This window comes from Macaca nemestrina, chromosome 1 (assembly GCF_043159975.1).
Source record: "Macaca nemestrina isolate mMacNem1 chromosome 1, mMacNem.hap1, whole genome shotgun sequence".
Lineage (NCBI taxonomy): Eukaryota > Metazoa > Chordata > Mammalia > Primates > Cercopithecidae > Macaca > Macaca nemestrina.
In genome coordinates this window covers 179,666,955-179,690,885 of record NC_092125.1, presented here as the reverse complement: position 1 = coordinate 179,690,885, position 23,931 = coordinate 179,666,955, and the positions used below count along the sequence as shown (strand labels likewise).

The 23,931-nt window shown below is 40.1% G+C and overlaps 1 protein-coding gene across 7 annotated transcripts; it reads right to left on the bottom strand.

The window, feature by feature from the left end:
- IFT25 (intraflagellar transport 25) lies at positions 1 to 23,906 on the bottom strand. 7 transcript variants are annotated; one of them, XM_011764287.2, is made up of 6 exons: positions 23,838 to 23,906; positions 17,764 to 17,876; positions 8,126 to 8,232; positions 6,469 to 6,537; positions 2,369 to 2,412; positions 1 to 211 (listed from the first exon to the last, which is right to left on the bottom strand). In XM_011764287.2, exons 2-6 carry the CDS (start codon positions 17,859 to 17,861, stop codon positions 95 to 97), a joined length of 435 nt encoding a protein of 144 aa, XP_011762589.1. In that variant the 5' UTR covers positions 17,862 to 17,876; positions 23,838 to 23,906; the 3' UTR covers positions 1 to 94. The 7 variants fall into 7 exon arrangements, with proteins under 7 accessions (XP_011762589.1, XP_011762590.1, XP_070948804.1 ...); XM_011764288.3 differs by lacking the exon at positions 23,838 to 23,906 and adding an exon at positions 23,427 to 23,536; XM_071092703.1 differs by lacking the exon at positions 23,838 to 23,906 and adding an exon at positions 23,370 to 23,388.
- Between the last annotated feature and the right edge of the window lie 25 nt (positions 23,907 to 23,931).

Genomic DNA, 23,931 nt, shown 5'->3' with positions numbered 1-23,931 from the left:
TTGATACAAATCCTTTTAATAAAGTATATCAGTGACAACTTCCTGTTTAAATAAATATATTGTTAAAAAATCATGCAAGAGCATTTTGTTTTAATTATGAGGAAAGGTTTGAGACTACTGTTCCCTCTGCAGAAACGCTATGCACAGATGCAAAATGGTCAAAGGCTGATACAATAATGAATCTCAAGTAAGTAGCGGAGCCATCACGTGCCTGTATGGGAAAAAAATCAATATAAATGCTTTTAGCAGTGCTAGTTAACTGTTAACAAGCAGTTAGCAGAAGAAATGGCTTGATGCAACAGTAATATTCTAAATACATAACAATATATAAGGCCAGCTACATATAATAGTTGTGGTACGTATCAGCTAAATATAAGCCTTGGTTTGATGAAAAATAGCAACTGGAGCTAAAAACTGCAACTCTCATTTTTGTAGGGACAGGGTCTTGCTGTGTTGCCCAGGCTGGTCTTGAACTAGCCTCAAAACTAGCCTCCCAAAGTGCTGGGATTACAGGTGTGAGCTACCATGCCCAGTTTCTAATTTTTTAAAAGTGTTGGCTGGGTGCGGTGGCTTACGCCTGTAATCCCAGCACTTTGGGAGTCTGAGGTGGACAGATCACCTGAGGTTGGGAGTTCGAGACCAGCCTGACCAACATGGAAAAACCCTGTCTCGACTAAAAATACAAAATTAGCCAGGAGTGGTGGCACATGCCTGTAATCCCAGCTACTTGGGAGGCTAAGGCAGGAGAATTGGTTGAACCTGGGAGGTGGAGACAGCAGTGAGCAGAGATTGCACCATTGCACTCCAGCATGGGCAACAAGAGCAAAACTCCGTCTCAAAAAAAAGAAAAAAAGTGTCTTTCTGAAGTATTTTTCATAATAAAGAAGTTTCCTTTGGTTAGTGTTGCCTCAGAATATACTACCCTGAAGCATGACTACATTTTTATATTTACATAATTTCTCTGGAAAGCAATTAGCCAATATATTTTAAAAGCTCTAAGTATGCTTATAACCTTGCACCCAGTAATTCTATTCCTTGAAATTTAATCTTAGAAAGTAAGAAAAAAGGTGGAGGTCACAGTAGCAGGAATATGCATAGATGTCCCCTGTGTATACAGAGGGGACAAACTGTGTAATGACAGAGGGAAGAAAAAGAAAATTAGTTTAAATGTATGCCAATTGGCAAACATTATTTTAAAATTGTACTTATGAAGCCTGTATAATATACTTATGAAGCCTGTATAATATAATACTAAGTTAAAAAAAAGACACAAAATTGTCCACACATTATTATTCTAACTGTACAGCAAATGGTCAACAACTAGAAGAAAATAAATACAGTAAAAGTTTTTGTGACAGGGTAATAAAATTATGGGTGATTTCCAGCCTCCCATTCCCCCCTGCTATTTTTCAAATTTTCTATAATGCTGTGACTCTCCACAGTGGAGTCCTGAAACAACATACGAAAGGTAGCAGGGACTTACTAATCATAACCCACTAGGTAAAGACAGAAAAAAACAGGAAGATAAAATTCAGTAACATTAATTATTTTTCAGGACCTCACTGGCCTCCCCAGTACTCGGGTGAATTTTGGTGGGAGAGAAAGGAACAAAAGGGATTCAAAAACTTCCTACAGAATTTTTTGAAACACTGATTTAATAGTAGCTTCCGGCAAGTTGTGAAGAAGTAAACTTAATGCATAAGGTACGATTTTAACCCTCACTTAGGGAAACTTTAATTAAACAAAGCATGACCACCTAATAGATATTCAGTTGTTTTACTTTTTTGTGTTAGTCTAAAACCGGGGCCTGACCAACTACCAGGAACAGAGGAACTCCTGATGAGGCAGCAGCTTCCTCATCAACAGCCATTCATTTCACTTGACAAGCAAAGCCCAATGGAATGTTGTCGAAAAATACTGGTTCTCTTTCCACCTCACCTCTCTTTGGCTTATTTGTTGCTGATCCTATGCTCTAGTTCCCCTTATCTGAATCTCCCTTGTCCTTTCATGCTTAAATTAACATTCAATTTTGGCATCTCGACCTTTTTTGATTCCTATTCTAAAATGCCTACAGAATCAAACGAAAAAAAGCAAACCAAATAAATACTTCAAAGTAAATGAATGAGAAAAATAAAACAAAAAAAAAATGAATTGTTTTATCTTGCCGTCACTCTCTATGAAAGAGCCTAATTTATGAATGTACATTTAGCTTATATTATTATTGAGAATAACTTTCTCTACTGGTTGATTTAGATACAGAACCTATAATATCATGAGGATATTTATTATATATGACTATGGAGATAGGTTTAAAGTCTAAATACATTGTGCACGTTAATTTTTAATTCTATAAAGTATATTCACTTACCATAATTTCTTCATTTTGAAGCTGCCCCTCTGTGTGTACCAAATCTAAAACACAAATGTAACAGAAGAAATGAGTTAAGGGTCAAAATACATGAGAATAGCTACTGAAATTTATGTTCAGCAAAATATGATATCTGGTAAATTATAAGACCAGGTTTGAAGGACTCATCGTTTGCATGTTGAAATTTGATTTAAAAATAGAGGTATATGATATATAAGGCAAAAAAGATAATCTATGAGCTATAAAATATCCTAGTGAGTATAAACAAAAGGAAAAGTAAATGCCAATTATATTAATAGTAAAAGAATATAAGGAACTGATAAAATGTGAAAATTTCTTTTTAAAACATTTATTTTTAAAAATCCCCTTTTCAAGAAAAAAAAAGTGAACATTTGAGGATCCAGCTACTAACAGAAAGGAGCCATTTTGCCATACCCAAAGGTAACAACTAGAGCTGAATTTCTCAGTGAGACTTTCACTATGATGCACAATTGTGTGGCCCATTAAGTAATCTTTTCTGGTATCCAAGTTTTAAAAATGTTTCCTTATCTAATTTTAGAGCAGATTAATTTATTTGATCATGAGTTAATCATATCAAACATTCTTTTGGAAACATGAAAGATTTAATTGCTATAATGATAGCTAATGACAGTATTCAAAATTAACTTCATATAAAATAATGTATACAATGTAAAAGCCCCATAGTATTAAAAGAAGTGTTTCTGTTTCCTAACCCTTTTCTGAAATAATGAAAATCAGTAATCTGCTTTACCCCTTCTTTCTCCTTTAGTCCTGCTTCCTAAAAGTAAACATTCTCAACTATTTAAGCTGTTTTTCCTGAAATTATATGCTTTTATTCCTTTTTGATAAATTTTTTACTGACTTTATAGTATAGTAGGTGAAATTTTAGCTTTTTAAAGCCGAAATCCCTCTTTTTCCTCCTTCAACTTCTCCCTCTTTCCCTCCTCTCAAATTTGAAATCCTACTTGATGGTTACATTACTTTGTCTATCTAAAGGTTATTTACTCCTGAAATAAGTAATGAATTATAATGATATTTTCTTTCTTGTACAACTCTATCACCAGAAATTAATAATAAACTTTTTCATTTGCATAGTTTTTTTATTTATGAAAAATTGAAAAACATCAGCTGGGCACGGTGGCTCACACCTGTAATCTCAGCACTTTGGGAGGCCGAGGTGGGCAGATCACGAGGTCAGGAGATCGAGACCATCCTGGCTAACACGGTGAAACCCCATCTCTACTAAAAAATATACAAAAAATTAGCCAGGCGTGGTGGTGGGCACCTGTAGTCCCAGCTACTCGGGAGGCTGAGGCAGGAGAGTGTCATGAACCTGGGAGGTGGAGCTTGCAGTGAGCCAAGATCGTGCCACTGCACTCCAGCCTGGGCAACAGAGAGAGACTCCATCTCAAAAAAAAAAAAAGAAAAGAAAAAGAAAAGAAAAATATCAAACATACTTAGGAGAGAACATAACAAAACTCCCACATATACCCATAAGCTAGATTTTATAATTACTAACATTTCATCATAGTGGATTTATCAATTTTTTTTTTCACTAAAGTATTTTAGGTCAGGTGTGGTGGCTCACTACTGTAATACCAGCACTATGAGAGGCTGAGGTGGGTAGATCATTTGAGGTCAGGAGTTTGAGACCAGCCTGGCCAACATGGTGAAAACTCTTTCTCTACCAAAAATACAAAAATTAGCCAGGCATCATGGTGCATGACTGTAATTCCAGCTACTCAGGAGGCTGAGGCTTGAACCTGGGAGGCAGAAGTTGCAGTGAGCCAAGATTGTGCCACTGCACTCCGGCCTCAAAAAAAAAAAAAAACAAAAATTAAAGCAAGTGCAAGACATTATTTGACATTTTACCTCTAAATACTTTTTTGTTCTTTTGAGACAGGCTCTCACTCTGTCACCTAGATTTAAGTGTAATGGCACGATCTCAGCTCACTGCAACCTTCACCTCCCAGGCTTAAGTGATCCTCCTTCCTCAGCCTCCCAAGTAGCTGGGACTACAGGTGTATGCCACCACACCTAGCAAATATGTATATATATTTTTTGTAGAAACAAGATTTCTCCATGTTGCCCAGGGTAGTTTCTTGAATTCCTGAGATCAAGCGATCCACCCACCTCAGCCTCCCAAAATGCTGGGATTATGGGCGTGAGCCTAGCTTCCCCTAAATACTTAATTATCCATTTCTAAATAGTAATTCTTTATATAACCATAATACCACCATCATAACAACATTAAAAATAGTGTTTTAATATAATATGAAACCCAATTCCTATTCTAATTTTCCCAATTGTCCCTGTCTTTTCATAATTGGTTTATTAAAATCAGAGTTAAGTATCTTTTAACCTTGAACTGCTTTCTCTCCCCCACACACATTTTTTAATGCCTCTGACTTACTGAAGACACCAGGTCAGTTGTCCTGTACAGTGTCCCACATTCTAGATTTTTTTTTTTAGAGATGGGGTCTTGCTCTGTCACCAAGGCTGAAGTGCAGTGGCATGATCACAGCTCATTGCAGTCTCAACCTGCTGGGCTCAAGTGATCCTTCCATCTCAGCCTCCCAAGTAGCTACAATTACAGGCACATGTCACCATCCCTAGCTAATTTTTAAATTTTTTTGTAGAAACAACATCTTGCCATGTTTCCCAGGCCAGTCTTGAACTCCTGGGCTCACGCAATCCTCCTCCCTTAGCCTCCCAAAGTATTAAGATTACAGGCGTGAGCCACTGTGCCCATGCCCCACATTCTAGATTTTATCATCTTGCCTATTCGTAGTTTCACTTAATTTGTTCCTCTATCCTCTATATTTCTTATAGATTGGAAATTAGAGCTAAAAGCTTGATTACATTCATGGTCTGAGGTCTTCATCAATGTCTTGTGATCTTTGTCTTTTGTTACTTCTGGATTATTTGAAAACTGTGCATCATTTGAAAACTGTGTTCATGAGCTACACTTGTTGATTACTGGACCATAGGGTGACCAGAAATGAGCTGGCCTTTATCAGTATCCATAGGTCTTTTTTCTAGGGCCATTTAGTTTCTCCAAAGATGAATGTTCCAGTCTTCCAGCTGAGGGTATATTCTTGGCTGCTGACATTAATACCAGAACACAGGAAGGAGGCTGGTGTTCCTGCTATTCAATATGTAGACTTCCACTAGTATCCAATTTTCAACTCCATGTCTCACTCACTCCCTACTATGTATCTGGTCTCCTGAGCCTCAACATTCTATATTTGCAGTTGTCTCTTGAGGGTGGTGGTGGAGGTCTGTGGGAGAAAGGAGTGGTCACTTAGCTTTGCAGGATGGAAGAAGGTACCTAGAGTCTGATTACTCTGTATATAGATGTTCAACTAATCATCCTTATTTTCTGACCCAGGTCTCATTCATACTTCCCATGGCACCTGTTGCCTTTGAGCTCTAGGCCTTTCTGGGGTTCTGTGTGACAAAGTGGCTTGCTTCTTATTGATATGCTTCTTGGCAAGACCTTAGGTTATAACCTAGTTCATTCAGCTAAAGAAGTTACTACTCTTCCATCTGCTTTCTCACATTTGCTTTAGTTTGCTGGTTGTTTAATCTTTGTCCTTGTAGGTTTATGCCTGTTTTTATTCCTTTACTATTATTTTCATGATATTTTGAGAGGGAAAAGAGATAGACATATGAAGGCAAGATGCTGTGTTTAATTAAGTAGAGGCTATCAATTCTGCTGGTGATATTTAAATAGTACCATTAATCGGGAGGAAAGGAAAGAAGATGAGAAACTAATATTTATTGTCTATTATATGCCAGACACTAGTTCACCAAAACCTTAAATGATAGATATCATCGCCATTTTCCTAATAAGGATTTTGAAACTGAGAAAAATTAAGTCACATGTTAATAGTTATATAACCAGTAAATGAAGAAGCAGCTTTGTGTTCAAACCTGGGTCTTTCTAGGTCCTAAATGTGTCACAAGGATCACTGAAGTCATCTTTTTTCACCAAAGTGCAGCTAGATGAGAAATGTAGAGTCAAAGGAATATTATCTACTCCTTCATGCTCAGAACAATGCTGGTGAAACACATACCTTTTTCAATCCATTGCTCAAAATCAACTGGCTCTTTAGACGTGCTCTTTTCAATCTTCAAGGTCTGTACTGACATTGTCAATAAACAAAGTAAGTAAAGTGTTAATCTGTCTCTACGTTTTTGACCCTATATTTCTTTTTCCCTCTGCCTGAGATTGTCATGCACAGTGGAACTACACAAACACTGGGATCAGAAACATCATGGAAGTTACTCTGTATTTTTCCAAAAAACCCTATAGTAAAATATAGTCTTGTGTAACTAATCTTCCAAATGTTTGCAACCATACAACACAGAGCAAGTAGAGCTTTTTTGAATTTGGCATTATTCCAATTTTTTTGTGTGTACTGGCAATAATAATACTATTGGTGGTCTTGGTCATAAACATTTATGGAGAGCCTATGATGAGTCAAACATATTTATCCATTCACTTTTGACTACAATCTTATGAGAAAGGTATTTTAACCCACTTTACTGGTGAGAAAACAGGTTTAGAGGAGCCAAGCAAGGTGTTCAATGATATACAGCTAGTAAGTACCAGAAATGGAATTCAAACCCAGAGCCTCCACAATTAATGAGAAAAGAGACTTATCAGGAATACAGTCATCTTCCTCCTAAACTGGTTTTTCTCCACTGTTCTCAGTCCAGTCTCTACCACTCCAGATCCACTCTTCCTCTTCTTTGTCCTGTTCTGTGCCATGAGGGGCTAACCTCTGTGGACTGTATCACATGGATTCATTTACCACTGCCTTCTGACCGGATTTGTCCAGTGGGAGACACCAGGGGGAGATTGGGGTGGGGAAGGGAGATCAGCCAATTTTATCTCCACTCCCTTCCTGCTTCAGTGTGACATCTTTGACAGTTTCTCCTGCCTACAGCTCCTGTTAGGCCCTTTTACACAGGCTCCAGCTCTCACAGATCTCTGATAACACTATTTCCTTCCCTTGTGCCAGGGCTGGTCACAGCTTCCTGCTACAGCTAGTTTCTGAGGGCCTCATCATTCCTTGCCTTGTTTCTTCCCTTAACCCAGGCCATAATTTTGCAAGTAGCCCCATCAATAGAGCCTCTTCATTTGAACCATCTGGGATGTATTCTGTTTCCTGCCATGATTTTGTCTGATACATTTTATCCTTAAATAAATAGGATTAGAATGATGTCCCAAGGGAGATTATCCCCCTAAATTCCTGAGAAAATGCCACTAGTAATAGAAGAATCACAACTATCCAATGTAAATAATCAGGGTTATCAGATTTTCAACAAGAATTTGACAAAGAACTCCAGGACAAATGAATCTAGAATAAAGATGTCATGGAACTTAGTGTTCTGGCAAGCTGGAGTCTTATATTCCTAATAGGGCCTTTTGCCAGACTTTTACATAGTAAATTGCATGGAAATTATTATGTGCTTTGGAAGGGTTTCAAATTTGCAGTTTCAGAGAGGCCAGTTGAGCTCAAGGCAGTTAACCCATAATCTCCATCCTTTCACCCCAGCAATAAAACTGGATTCCATGCTATAAAGAAAAACTAGTGTTTTGCCAAAAGTTTACATACATGCCTTCTGCCTATGGAAAAAATGAAAGGATAATGAAAATCAACACATGAGCCTTACCTGGAGCACCGAAAAAAAAAAGAAGAAAAAATTAATGTAAGATTTGCTTACCAAAGTAACTTTGGATTACAAGCCTTTCAATCCTTACATGTTTGTGGAAACAAATAATGAATTCCTGGGGAAACATTCCTGTGGTGGTCCAAAACGTTTCTGGATTCCTATTGTTAATTTTAAAGAAAAAATAAGAATAGCCAAATATAAATGGTTAATCATAAAATTTTACTGAATACCTGTTTTTTTAAAATTAAATGACTACTGGATTCTTACATCTCCTTTCTATTAATTCTGCCTCTAATCTCTCTCTAACTTTAATAATTCTTCTTTACTACTACCAGGTATTCTTTTCTAAAACACAGAAACGGAATTGATGTCACTCCTATCTAAATGCCTCAGTGGTCCCTTATTGCCTATAATTCTAAACTCCTTCGTATGGCATTTAAGACTGTACAATCTGGTTCCATCATTAAGTTATATTCTCTTCTATCACTGTGGTCACACTGGGCCACTTAAAATTCTGCAAATACGTTATGCAGGCTCTTGCTTCTGTACCTTAGCTCATTCATGAGGTTTTGTTTTTTGTTTTTTTTACCCGAAAAACCCTTCTTCCCCTTGCATAAGTTAATTCACTTTCTGGTCCCATTTATCTAACACCACCAAATCAGAATCACTTCCTCCCTCTTTTGCACTTATCTCATACTCAGCCTCCATCTCTACATTGGCACTTAATCTCCTGTGTTTCTATGGCTCCCACTAGATGCTGAGCTCTGAGTCCAGCTTCTTTCTCTTACTCATCTTTATAACCCTACAACTGCTGCAATGCTCACCCATAGTAGATATATGCTAAATGTCTGTTCAAACAAAATTAAAACATGCACTGAATTTTAAGTCATATATAGTCAAAATAGTATATATGGTTTTGACTACAGAAATAATCATTTCTATTTTAACTATATAAGCTTTTTACTTTTTTGGGAAGTAAAATTTACCTACAGTGAAATTTACCTTAAGTGCATAACTTAGTGAGTTTTGATAAATGTATATGCTTATCTAACCAATACTCCAATGAAGATACAGAACATTTCCATGACCCAGAATCTCCCTTATCTTTCCTTCCACACAATCCCTACCTCCCTTAGGCAACCACTGCTCTGATTTCTATCACCACCAACTATGCCACAACGTTTTCATTCGTGATTTTGTTTGATATTTTTGTTGGATATTTTAATTGCTTGCAGCTTTTTACTATTAGGAACAAAACTGCTATAAGTATTCTTGTACAAGTGCTTGTGAACATGTTTTCATTTCTCTGGGTAATTACTAAGAGTGGAATTGCTAGGACATAGGGTAAAAGTATATTTAACTTTATAAGAAACTGTCAGCTTGCCAACGTGGTTGTACTATTTTGCACTCCATTTTCTTTCTTGTCATGTCATGTCTTTGTCAGGCCTTGCTATCTGGATAATGTTCTCATAAAACAATTTGGGAAATGTTTCCTTCTCTATTTTTGAGAAAGTTTGTGGAAGACTGGTATTTCTTCTCTAAATATTTGATTGAATTTAATTTCTATAATAGATATGAGGCTGTTCAGAATTTCCAATTGATCTTGTGTCATTTTTATAAGTTGAGCTTTACAAGAAATCTGTCCATTTCATCTAAGTTGTCAAATGTATTAGCTTAAATTTGTTCTTTATAATTTTTATTAATCCTTTCAAATGATCAACTTTAGGCTTTATTATTTTTTCTAATAATTGTCTATTTTACTGATTTCTGCTCTTACCTTTACTATTTATTTTCTTCTACTTAGTTTGGGTTTAATTTGCTCATTTTTTTTCTAGCTTCCTAAGGTGAAAATTTAGATTATTGGTTTTACAATTTTTTCCTTTTTAACATAAGTATATATGCTATTACTTTCCCTTGAGACACTGCTTTAGCTGCATGCTACAAATTTGGTATGTTATATTTTCAACATCATTCTGTTAGAAGTATTTTCTAAGGCCAGGCATGGTGGCTCACTCCTGTAATCCCAGCACTCTAGGAGGCTAAGGAGGGTGGATCACCTGAGGTCAGCAGTTCAAGACCAGCCCGGCCAATATGGGGAAACCCCGTCTCTACTAACAACACAAAAATTAGCCAGGTGTCTGGGACACGCCGGTAGTCCCAGCTACTTGGGAGGCTGACGCCAGGAGGTGGAAGTTGCCATGAGCCGAGACTGCACCACTGCACTCCAGCCTGGATGATGGAGACTCCATCTCAAAAATAATAATAATAATAATAATAAAACAAAATAAAATTCTAAGATCCCTTATGATTTCTTTTTTGACCCATGGGTTATTTAGAAGTGTAGTGGTTACTAAGTTTTGGGGAGGTTTTCTGAATATCTTTTTGTTGTTTATTTCCAATTTAATTACACTGTGGTCAGGGAACATACTCTCTTAAGATTTTAATCTTGAAATATATTGAGACTTATTTTATGTTTCAGCACATTTCAGTGAATGTTCAACATGTTGGGTTTTAGGTTTTTTAAGAGACTGAGTCTCGCTCTGTCACCCAGACTGCGGTGCAGTGGCACTATCTTGGCTCACTGCAGCACTGACCTCCTGGGCTCAAGCCATCCTCCTGCCTCAGCTCCAAAAGGAACAGTGACTACAGGTATGCCCCACCATGCCTGGCTAATTTTTGTGTTTTCTTGTAGAGACGGGGTTTTTTTATGTTGTCCAGGCTGGTCTCAAACTTCTGAGCTCAGGCAATCTGCCTGCCTTGGCCTCCCAAAGTGCTGGGATTACAGGTGTGAGCCACCACACGCAACTCATCAATATGTTCTTATTCCATGTTGTTGATTATAGTATTCTATAACCATCAAGAAAGTCAAGGTTATGATATTATTCAGATCATCTATGTCTTTATTGATTTTCTGCCAAATTGTTCTATCATTACTGAGAAAAGGGTACTAAAATCTCTAACTATAATTGTGAATTTATCTAGTTCTCCCTTTTATCTGTCAGATTTTGCTCTATGTATTTTAAATAACTATTATTAGGTCCATATACACTTAGGATTATCCTCTCTTCCTAATGAATGGACCCTCTAACATTATAAAATGTCCCCTTTGTCTCTGGTAATACTCCTTGTCTTATATTCTACTTTGTCTGATATGAATATAGCTACAGCGACTTTCTTATGTAAACTGTTTGTAGGATGCATCTTCTTTCATCCTTTTATTTTCAACCTATTCGTATCTTCATATTTAAAGTGCGTATCTTTTAGACAATATATATTTGGGTCTTGGCTTTTTATCCAATCTGACAATCTCTGATATTTAATTGGAGTGTTTAGCCCTATTGACATTTAGTGTAACTAGTGATATGGCTGAGTATAAATCTACTATCTTGCTATTCATTTTCATCCCTCCCATCTATTCTTGTTCTGTTTCTCCTTTCCTGTTTCTCAGTGAATAAATTTTTTACATTCCATTTAATTCATCTATCTTTTTTAGCTATACCACTTTTATTAGGAATTTTTACAATAGCTCCTCTCTAGGTTACAACATAAAATCCTCATGATAGTCAATTTACACTGAACATCACTTTTGTGCCATTGTTGTCATATATTTTATATATATAATATACCCCATAATACAATTTTTTTCATTAAGTGGTCAGTTATCTTTCAAAAAAATTAAAAGAGGAAAAAAAGGCAGTCTTTTATAGTTACCTGAATATTTACCATTTCCAGTACACTTAATTTCTTCTTATAGGTTTGATTTTCCACCTAGTATTATACTCTTCAAACTGCAGAATTTCTTTTAGCATTCCTTGTGATGCAGGTCTACTTGTGATGAAAAATGCCTTTATCCTATCTTAATTTTTGGAAGATAGTTTAGCTAGACACAGAATTCTGGGTTGACAGGGTTTTTAAATATTTGCTTGTTTCTCCCTTTCCCAGTATTTTAAAGATATTGCTCCATTGTTGTCTGGTTTCCACTGTTTGTGATGTAAAGTCAGCTGTCATTAGTGCTATTGTTCCTCTGTATATAATAGTTTTTATTTTCTTTTAGCTATTTAAAATATTTTTTTTCTTTTTCTTTTTCGGCAGTTTGACTAAGATACAACGTCTGTATTTATCTAGCTTATAGATAAATCAAATTATCTATAAGATCAAATTATGCTGAGTTTTTTGGATCCATAATTTGTTATTTTAAAATAAAATTGGGGAAAATTCAGCTCAAAAGTAGAAACAACCCAGGTGTCCATAAACTGATGAATGCATAAATAAAATGTGCTATATCCATACAATGAAATCTTGACAATAAAGAAGAATGAAGTACTGATATATGCTACAACATGGATTAACCCTGAAAACACGTAAGTGAAAGAAACCAGGCCAGGTGTGGTAGCTCATGCCTGTAATCCAAGCACTTTGGGAGGCCAAGGCAGGTAGGCTGCTTGAGGTCAGGAGTTCAAGACCAGCATAGCCAACATGGTAAAACCCTGTTTCTACTAAAAATAAAGAAATGAGCCAGTGTAGTGGTGCACACCTGTAGTCGCAGCTACTTGGAAGGCTGGGGCACGAGAATCACTTGAACTCAGGAGGCAGAGGTTGCAGTGAGCTGAGATTGCACCACTGCACTCCAGCTTGGATGAAAGAGCAAGACTGTCTCAAAAAAACAAAAAACAAAAGAAAGAAACCACTCATGGCCGGGGGTGGTGGCTCACGCCTGTAATCCCAGCACTTTGGGAGGCAGAGGTGGGCAGATCATGAGGTCAAGAGGTCAAGATCATCCTGGCCAACATGGTGAAACCCCGTCTATACTAAAAACACAAAAATTAGTCAGATGTGGTGGTGCCTGCCTTAATCCCAGCTACTCAGGAGACTGAGGCAGGAGAATCGCTTGAACCCAGGAGGCAGAGACTGTAGTGAGCCAAGGTCATGCCACCGCACTCCAACACCGTCTCAAAAAAAAAAAAAAAAAGACACCAAGAAACCAGTCACAAAAGACCACATGTGTATGGTTCTGTTTACATGAAATATCTCAATAGATAAAATCTACAGAAACAAAGTAGATTAATGCTTGCCTAGGGCTAGTATGGATGGGAAAATACAGAGTGACTGATAACAAGTGTGAGGTTTCTTGTGTGTGTGGAGTTTCTTTTTGGGATGATGAAACTGTTCTAAAATTGGTTGTGGAGATGACTGTGTAACTGTGAATAGGCTGAAAGCCACTGAATTGTATATTCTAAATGGGCAGATTGTATGGTATGTGAATAATATGTCAATAAGGTTGTTACCAAAAAAAAAAAAAAAAAAAAGGCCAGAACTACTTTTTTTTTTTAAGAGACAGGGTTTTGCTCTGTCACTCAGGCTGGAATACAGTGGCACAATCACAGCTCATTGTAGCCTCAAACTTCTGGGCTCAAGTGATCCTCCTGCCTTGGCTTTCCAAAGTGCTGGGGATTAGAGGTATGAACCATCGTGTCCAGCCAAGGTCAGCTCTCCTAACTCAAAATTCTGGGTTTTTATAAAATGCTTAATATTTTACAGTCTCCTTTCATATTTATATTATTTTAAATTTTACTTATTGAAATTAATTAAATTAATTTTAATTGCCCCATGTTTTTCTTTGGATGCTTTCAATGAACATAACCAATAGAATAACATAAAATATCATGTAGAGATACACTTGAATTTTAAAATGACATGTAACTAGGCCGGGTGCGGTGGTTCATGCCTGTAATCCCAGCACTTTGGGAGGTCGAGGCGGGCCGATCACGAGGTCAGGAGTTTTAAACCAGCCTGGCCAACATGGTGAAACCCTGTCTCTACTAAAAATACAAAAAATTAGCTGGGCGTGGTGGCGTGCACCTGTAATCCCAACTACTCGGAAGGCTGAGGCAGAAGAATTGCTTGGACCTGGGAGGCGGAGGGTGCACTAAGCTGAGATTGTGCCACTGCACTCCAGCCTGGGCAACAGAACAAGATTCCATCTCAGAAAACAAAACAAAACAAAAAAACAAAAATTAGTCAGACATGGTGGTGCATGCCTGTAGTCCCAGCTACTCGGGAAGCTGAGGCAGGAGAATCGCTTGAACCCAGGAGGCAGAGGTTGCAGTGACCCGAGATCATGCCACTGCACTCCAGCCTGGGTGACAGAGTGAGACCCTGTCTCAAAAAAAAAAAAAAGAAAAGACATCTAACTAAATCTTGTAATTATATATAAGGAAGTCATCAAAGTAGTAGTTTTCTTTTAAATATGACTTTATAGCTAACACCTATTTTACATGGATTATCTCATGTGATTTTTTTCTCAATTCTGAGGTCAGCAGGAAAGGTGGTATTATCCTCCATTTTTCAGATCAGTAACTGAGGCTCAAAGAGTAATATATATACTCTTTGACCAAGATGACACATAGTTCACTTACCCAGGAATTTTAATTCTAAATACAGTATTCTTCTACACTACACCAAAAGAACTGATTCTCTCTCTTCTTTTTTCCTTGGCTTTTTTTTTCCTAGTGTAGAACCTCTTTTCCCCTTTTTCACTGACACATTAAATACAAAGGGCAGAGGAAAAGTAGAAGTATAGTCATTTTCTTTTTTTAGTGATGTGGTCTTGTTACGTTGCCCAGGCTAGTCTCAAGCTCCTGACCTCAAGCTATCCTCCTGCCTCAGCCACTATGCCTGGCTATTTATTTAACTCTTATTTCTGAAGGAATGGAGAGTTTGGAGCAGGGCCATAAAACAATATTCCATTATCCCGTAGGGACACATTTATAGCACTGTTTTCTCCAAATAATTCTATGGTTACTCTATTTAGATAAAGCAACTGTGAACAGAAAATAACTTTTTGTTTTTCTTTGAGACAGTCTCGCTCTGCCACCCAGGCTGGAGTGCAGTGACACGATCTCAGCTCACTGAACCTCCACCTCCTGGGTTCAAGCAATTCTGGTGCCTCAGCCTCCCGAGTAGCTGGGACTATAGGCGCACGCCACCACACCTGGCTAATTTTTTGGTATTTTTAGTAGAGACAGAGTTTTACCAAGTTGGCTACGCTGGTCTTGAATTTCTGACCTCAACTAATCTGCCTGCCTCAGCCTCCTGAAGTGCTGGGATTACAGACATGAGCCACCGCACCTGGCCAGAAATTAACTTTTAGTGTCTACAATATACAGTCTAATTATATTTTCTAGAACTGCGTATGCATTAAAAGTCCCCTATGTACTCTGTTCAGTTATCAGGACAGTAACTACATTATTCCTTATGTTTTCCTGTACTAAGAGTTTTTGTCTAATCTAAAAAATATTATGTCCTTATTTATCAAAATGGACAGAGCCTAAAATATTAACTGCAATATATGATAGCTAATCCTAACATTCTATAAACATATAAAACAGACTCGCTTGAGAGAAAGATCACCAAAGTATTGCAAGGTAAATTGATCTTGCCTTGGAAAACTAATCTATCTCCAATCAAAATCAAGGAGTGTTTCTGGAAAGTCCTCTATTTCTGGCAAACAACTTAAGGCAAATCTCCACAGTTCTGTGTATTCTTAAAGCAATTCCCATATTAATTTTTCTACTCCAAGTCAGAGTAGGATAGTAACTATTACCTGAATTTCAGGAAGTAAACAACTAAGAAAAAGAAAGAAGAGACACAGGCAAAAAGCAGATCTTAAATTTTTGATTCAAACTAAGTTTGAGTTAACCCAGTGTAGCACAAAGATCCCTGAGTACAAGTTAGAAGACATGAGTGTTAGCTGATTCTGCCTCTTGCTTATCTGTGTAATTTTGAGCAAGTCATTTTTATTTTGAGCAAGTCATCTGATCATTCTTTTCTTCATCTTTACGAAGGAGTTGAAAATACTTTTTTGTGCTTCTTATTCCCCAAGATTACTGTAAGGGTCAACTGACAAAGTATCTATGAAATTATAAAGCCCTATGCAAATGTAGAGTAATATGTGCATATATATGTGTTTATATGTATGCGTGTGTGTGTAGATGTTGATTACCTTCCAATATTAGTCAAGTTTGACTCATAGAAATAGTCTCTGACTTCTAGGAATTCACAGTTGAGAGAGGAAACAAACATTAAAAATAAACAATACAATAAAGGAAAAAGTAAGGTAACAGAGGTATATACCAACTGTTATTGGACCCCAGCAAAGAGCTAAAGGAATCTGAGGGGAAAAGTCAGTTGTCATAAAGATTACAACTAGGCTTCAAGGAAGAGGCTGAGTTGCTAGAATTTCATCCAGATACATGGGCTTCAAGATACATAAAGTATCATGAAACCTCTGTTACAACTGGTTCTGCCTTCAATAATTAAAAGTAGTACTTAACCTCCTTAGACCTCTCTTACCACAAGTCTGAAATAAAGGGTTTTGGCAAAATAAACCCACAAGTCTTTCCAGGCCTAAAATTAGATGGTTCTATGAGTCAAACTCTGGTCACTGTACATATACCAAGAAAGAGGGTTCAAGAAAGTAATAAGCCAGAAGTATTAAAAAAGGAGTTCTCCACCAGGCACGGTGGCTCACGCCTGTAATCCCAACATTTTGGGAGGCCAAGGTGGGCAAATCACCTGAGGTCGGGAGTTCAAGACCAGCCTGACCAACATGGAGAAACCCCATCTCTACTAAAAATACAAAATTAGCCAGGCGTGGTGGTGCATGCCTGTAATCCCAGCTACTCGGGAGGCTGAGGCAGGAGAATCACTTGAACTCGGGAGGTGGAGGTTTTGGTGAGCCGAGATTGTGCTATCGCACTCCAGCCTGGGCAACAAGAGCAAAACTCCGTCTCAAAATAAAAAGGAGTTCTCAGGTGGGCTCAGTAGCTCATGCCTGTAATCCCAGCACTTTGGGAGGCTGAGGTGGGTGGATCACAAGGTCAGGAGTTTGAGACCAGCTTAGCAAATATAGTGAAACCCCGTCTCGACTAAAAAATACAAAAATTAGCCCAGTGTGGTGGCGTACTCCTGTAGTCCCAGCTACTCAAGAGGCTGAGGCAGGAGAATCACTTGAACCCGGGAGGCGGAGGTTGCAGTGAGCCAAGATGGTGCCACTGGACTCTGGCCTGGGTGACAGAGTGAGACTCTGTCTTAAAAAAAAAAAAAAAAAGAAAAAAAGGAGTTCTCCCATTAACTGCTTTTTCTTGGAATCAGAAGTCTAAGAACAATATTTAGAAAAATATCTACCTAGAAAAAGCTGTAGCACAATGAAGAGTAGAAATTGGAAGGATATCAACAAGGGGAGAGGCAAAACAATACGTGATAGCACGGAATGAAGCATTCAGTTCTGCAAAGATATCACTTAGACCAGTAAGGAAATAGGTAGTATATAGGAAGTTATAATATTTACATTCTTATTCCAAGAAAAACTTGGAGTAAAACCAAAACCAGACCTTAAAATTTACACTTCCATAAAATGAAGTTGTTTGAGTTTTTGCCTTGGTAAACCACTTCTAAAAAAACCTATTTGTATGAAGAGTTCAGTTTAGGCATTATAAAGAAAAGGATCAAAAACCTAAATATACACAACTGAATTAGTTTCAGAAATGGTACCAAAAGTGGATATCAGATAATTCACCAAACATTTATTAAACTATGTTTAATAGGGCAAGTTGTTATAAAACACAGTCCAAGTACTCAAGGGATTCACTGATTTAAGACTGTAAACAACAAACTATAGTAACTCTTACCCATCAATGATATTTTCAGGTGGGTGTTTTTCATCACTTGATGTAGCTAAAATCACTTCGGACCCTTCAGAGCTCAGACAGAGATCAATTTTTCTCATCTTAAAATGTTTAACCTGCAAATCAAAAAATAACAAAAAAAGCAACTTCTTGATTCTCTAAACTTTATCTGAGAAAACCAAGTGAGAAGGAAAGGCTGTTGCCTAGCAGATGGTTTAACAGCCAAGCTATTCAACATGTGGGAGGGACTCTAACATGTTTGTTTATATAAGAAACCTCTCCCAGGGATAATCTATATGACATGACTATTTCTGCCACTCTGCTTCACAAAATAAGTCCCTGACTACCCTAAGCCAAACAAAAAAACAAAAACACAGAGGTACAGGAAGAAGGTCAACAGAGGAGAACAACATGGAATACCATAAAAATACTCAATTAGGCCGGGTGCGGTGGCTCATGCCTGTAATCCCAGCACTTTGGGAGGCCAAAAAAATTTTTTTTTTTTCTGTAGAGATGGGGTCTTGCTATGCTGCACAGGCTAGTCTTTGTTTTGAGATGGAGTCTCACTCTTGTTGCCCAAGCTGGAGTGCAATGGCACGATCTTGGCTCAATGCAACCTCTGCGTCCCGGTTTCAAGCGATTCTCCTGCCTCAGCTCCTGAGTAGCTGGGATTACAGGCACCCGCCACCACGCCAGGTTAATTTTTGTATTTTTAGTAGAGACGGGGTTTCACCATGTTGGCCTGACTGGTCTCAAACTCCTGACCTCGTAATCCGCCCACCTCAGCCTCCCAAAGTGCTGGGATTACAGGCGTGAGCCAGCGCACCCAGCTTGCTCAGGTTAGTCTTAAAACTCCTGGCCTCAAGTGATCCTCCTGCCTCAGCGTTTCAAAGTGCTGGTATTAAAGGCATGCGCCACTGTGCCCGGCCAGTATCAGTATTTTATAAAAATGCATTTATTCTTAGTCTTTATTTATTAGAATACAGTTCACTTTCTATTATATTTTAAAAACTAGTATCGATAGTATTAAAAGTGTGGTAACATTGGTAAGAAAACACATATATTTTAATTTTTTGTGCCTCTTTTCTCTATCAATCTTACCACAGCTTTTGACACTATTGATACCAGAGAAACAGTCAGTGTGGGATGAATTGTCAAGCCTTAGTTTTAAGAGGAGAAAGATGATGAATTCTGTAAATACAGATTGATAAACTTGAATGCTAATTCTCAACAAAACCCTAAAATTATTAAAATTCATTATTAAAATGGTAGCCTTGAAAATGTAACCAAGGAAGTACTAAAATTGGAAGTAGCAGTAACATTAGTTTACAAGCTAAACCAAACCTATACATTTCTGTTTGTCTGATGGAATTCCCACCCATTTGGAACATGTTCTAAACATTTCGACAAAGCTTCAGACAAAGCTTCTCAAGATACCCTGTGAACCCGACAGAGAAATATGAATTGGGTGACAGCCAGTACTCTAGGTAGATATTTCTAACTCTGAGTGGCTATACTCAAAGAATGATGATTAATGGAAGAAAATGAACTTGTGGAGAACTTCTATCCTTATCCTACTCAACATTTTTATTAATTAAGGATGCACAAAGTATGCTCATCAATTTTGCAGACACAAAGCTTGGGATGTCAGCTGATACGCTAGGTGACAGAATTAGCATTCAAAAAGAAATGAGCAAGCTAGAAAGATGGCTTGCAATGAGTAAGTCATCTAATAAGGATAAAAGTAAAAACCTTTACTCAGTTTTGGAAAAAATCAATCATACAAGGGTTAGTCTAAATCAGGGGTTAGCAAACTACTGCCTGTGAGCCAAATCTAGCCTGCCATTTGTTTTTGTACTGCCCACAAGCTAAAAATGTGTTTAACATTTTAAAATATTTTTTAAAATCAAAATATACTGTGACACACAAAAATTACATGAAACTCAGATTTTAATGTCCATGAATTATATTGGAAAGTGGCTATGCTCATTCGCTTATATATTGCCTATGGCTGATTATATGTTACAGTGACATAGCTGAGTCACTGAAACAGACTACAAGGCCCATAAAACCTGAAATATTTACTATTTGGCCCTTTACAAAAAAGTGTGCCAACCTCTGATCTGATACATATAGGTTTGGTTGATCACAAAGTCAATATAAGGCAACAGTGTACTCTATCTGCCCCTAAAGGTAATGGAATGCTATCTTAGAGTTTAAGGAAGTACCACATTCCATCAACATTTTTGAACACCAGTTGAACTAAGGGCCAAGCACTGTGCTAGTATTGCAAAGACGAATATAACAACCTAGGGACTAAGACTTGGTTCTTGCCTTCAAGTTTCAGAGTCAAGGAAGATGAATAAGCATGAAGCTAATAGTATAATATACTACGTACTAACATCGTGTGACGCACATCCAGAACACTGTTTTCAGTTCTGGGTAGTATGTTTTTTTTTTGTTTTTTTTTTTTTGTTTTTTTTTTTTTGAGACGGAGTCTTGCTCTGTCGCCGAGACTGGAGTGCAGTGGCCGGATCTCGGCTCACTGCAAGCTCCGCCTCCCGGGTTTACGCCATTCTCCGGCCTCAGCCTCCCGAGTAGCTGGGACTACAGGCACCCGCCACCTCGCCCGGCTATTTTTTTGTATTTTTTACTAGAGACGGGGTTTCACCGGGTTAGCCAGGATGGTCTCGATCTCCTGACCTCGTGATCCGCCCGTCTCGGCCTCCCAAAGTGCTGGGATTACAGGCTTGAGCCACCGCGCCCGGCCTGGGTAGTATGTTTTAAGTAGGACATCGTCAGGCGCGATATTGTTCAGAGGAGAGTAAAAAGTTCATGATGATCTATAAACCATATTACATAGAGGAAGGTGAAAAATAGAAATATGACTACCATTTTTATTCTCAGTGGTGCTCACAAATGGAAAAAGGATTTTTTACACCTCCAGGGGTGTGAACTGAACTCAACAAATACACATTTTGAGCAGGAACTTTGGAGAGACAAGGACTTTCGTGCAAAGTAGAGATTTTAAATTTCTTTCATCCCTGGAAACATCCAAGAAAAGTCAGTAAAAGATCATAATCTATGGAAGAAGCCAAAGAAATCTATGGAGGAAGCCAAAGACAGGATTCCTGCATTGGTAGTTCTCTTGGACTGAGTCAAATTCTAGGAAAGGTAGATTGGGAAAAGATAATGAAAGATCTGAAAAGCCAAGTTAACGGCAATGAAGTTTATCTTGTACTCCGTACTCCAGTGGTTCTCAACTGGACTGGGGGTAGATTTTGGCCTCCAACGGACACTTCACAACATGTGAAGTTTTAGCTGTCACAACTTGGGAGGGAAAATGCTGCTAAATATACCATCATATAGAGGACAGCACATCCACAAGTAATTATTGGACCCATGTATAAATAGTGTAAAGCTGGGGAAACTATGCAGTAATCTATTTGGGGGTGGAAATGTGAGGGTTGGAGCTATAGGGAGATAACTTTTTTTTTTTTTTGAGATAAGGTCTGGCTCTATGGCCCAGGCTGGAGTGCAACCATGTGATCTCGGCTCAATGCAACCTCTGCCTCCCCGGCTCAAGCGATCCTCCCACCTCAGCCTTCCTAGTAGCTGGGACTACAGGCACGCACCACCAAGCCTGGCTAATTTTTTTGTTTTGTTGGGACAGGGTTTTGCCATGTTGCCCCGGCTGGTCTCTAACTCATGAGCTCAAGCGATCCGCCCACCTTGGCCACCCAAAGTGCTGGGATTTCAGGAGCGAGTCACTGTGTCCAGTCAAGAACTTGTTTTTTAAAAAAGAGTTACACTTCAGGGTTGATATGGAGCAGATGAATAGGAAAGAATGTACTTCCCAAGTGTTCAGTTCTTTTCTTACCTCACATTCTTAAGTTTTCTGAGAAGCAAACACATGCTTTAATGCAAAACTCATTTCACACCTTCTATATTCAACATTATCCTCCCTATTTCCTGTTTTGGGTAGAATTACTTAAGTAGAAATGGCAGAGACTGGGTTTTCTTTATCTTTTGTTGCAGTTAATGACAAGAGACAACCAACCTTAGAGAAATACATACAATGACGCCAGTGACTCACGCCTGTAATCCTGACACTTTGAGAGGCCGAGATGGGTGGACAGCTTGAGCTCACAAATTCAAGACCAGCCTGGGCAACATGGTGAAACCTCGAAATCCCCTCTACTAAAACTACAAAAATTAGCCGGACCTGTTGGCAGGCGCCTGTAATCCCAGCATTTGGGAGGCCCAGGCAGGCGGATCACTTGAGGCCAGCAGTTCAAGACGAGCCTGACCAACATGGTGAAACCTCGTCCCTACTAAAAATATAAAAATTAGCCGGGTGTGGTGGCGGGCGCCGGTAATCCCAGCTAATCCAGAGGCTGAGGCAGGAGACTCGCCTGAACCCAAGAGGCAGAGGCTCAGTGAGGTGAGATCGCGCCACTGCACTCCAGCAGGGGCTACAGAGCGATGATGTCTCCAAAAAACAAAACAAAAGTGCAGGTTTGGGAGGTAGTCTAATCCCCCACCCCTTCAGAACAAGGTAATTTCCTCAGGGCCGCAGTTTACCAAAGGTGGTACACTCTGGGGTGCTATCCTTTCCATTTTTTACAATCCCTGACCCTGGAATTCCCTGATGCTTTATCCTGTCTTTCAAATTAGGGCCACTGGTTTCGTCCCCAGTTCACCCCTTCATCGCTAGCTCACATGCCCTTTGTGGTCCTTCTTTCTCCAAACCTCTTCAGGTCAAGTCCTTAGAGGACCTTCAACCTGACCAGCCCCCTTGGTTCTGGTGCTACAGCTGGACTCCTCATGCTCTTTCAAGTACCATCCATTGGGAACGTGGTGTACTTTAGAAAACGCGGACCTGGCCTACGGCTTGTCTCCGCGGGGACAAGGCCACCGCTTCCAAGACAAACCAGCCCTGGCACCACCTTCTCACCTCCATCCCAAACCCTCCTCCTCAGTCCCAGGCCCTGTGGAGACAGACTTCCGAGGGCCCTAGAGCCTCAGACTTGTGGAGGCCTCGCCCCAAATTATGTAAAGAATATAATAAATGCCCCCGACCTTAAGTACAACTCATAGCTAGATGGCTTACGTTGCGGCTGACAGCTTACATTTTGGTAGGCTAATTAATTTCGATTTACAATTGGTTTTCCCTTTTGGTGGTCAAGACGCTATTTCTGGCCTCAAAGAGCTTCGAGGCCTGGCACTGGCGCCTCCAGGGTCTAGAGGAGAAGGCGGGTCCGCGTCAGACCTCCCGCGACGGCCCTTCCACGCCTCCCGTTGCTCGTCTTTTCACCACCCTCCACTGTTGCTCCCTTCCCACCAGCATCCCCTTCCTTCTGCCTTGCCCGGCCAGGCCCCCACACCCCCTGGTACCAGCCTGCCCACCCCGCGGCCCGCTCGCCTGGGACTCCCCTTAGTTCTGGGCGCCGTACCTTCCTGGCTCGAAACCTCCCTTTCGCCCCGCCCCACGCAGAGCGCCCCAACCCACAGCCCCGCCTCCTCGCCGCAGCCTCAGCGGAGTTCGGGACTGCGCGCGCTCCAACTCTGAAATCTTCGCGCCACGCCTCCCACAAGCCCCGTCTCACCCTCAGCCCCGCCCCCTCGCCGCGACCACAGCGGAGTTCCCGGGCGCGCGCTCCTACCCCGAGCTCTTCGCGCCACGACTCCGACAGCCCCGCCCTGCCCTCAGCCGCGCCCCCCGCGCCGCCGCGGCCTCCGCAGAGTTCCCGGGCGCGCTCGCTCCTACCCCGAGCTCTTCGCGCCACGCCTCCCACAGGCCCCACCCCGCCTCAGCCCCGCCCCCTCGCCGCGGCCTCGGCCCCTCCTACCCCTAGCTCTTCGCGCCACGCCTCCCACAGGCCCCGCCCGCCCTTGACCCCGCCTTCTCTAGCTCCCATTACTTCGCGGGCCAAGATGCGCAACCACTCCCGAGCGCCTTTCCCAGGGCAGTCCCAGGACTTGCGCTGCCTACCCTCCCCCAGCTCAGCTGTATCCCTGGGGCCGCAGGACCCAGGGGATCCGCCCTCCCGCGAGCACGCACGCGCAGGGCCCACCTCTGCTAGTTCCAAACCCTCGGCCCTCGGGTCGCCTGCCTGGGGCCCGGCCCCGCCTCTAGGCCCGGCCCCGCCTTCGTGCCGGGGCCCGCGC

What these genes read in the sequence shown, in the direction of transcription:
- IFT25 (XM_011764287.2), bottom strand. Translation starts at nt 17,861, where the DNA reads ATGAGAAAAATTGATCTCTGTCTGAGCTCTGAAGGGTCCGAAGTGATT. An exon ending in TGTAATCCAAAGTTACTTTG is followed by an intron (nt 6,538 to 8,125) that starts GTAAGCAAATCT and finishes TGACAATGTCAG; the next exon opens with TACAGACCTTGAAGATTGAA. An exon ending in TTCAAAATGAAGAAATTATG is followed by an intron (nt 212 to 2,368) that starts GTAAGTGAATAT and finishes TTTCCCATACAG; the next exon opens with GCACGTGATGGCTCCGCTAC.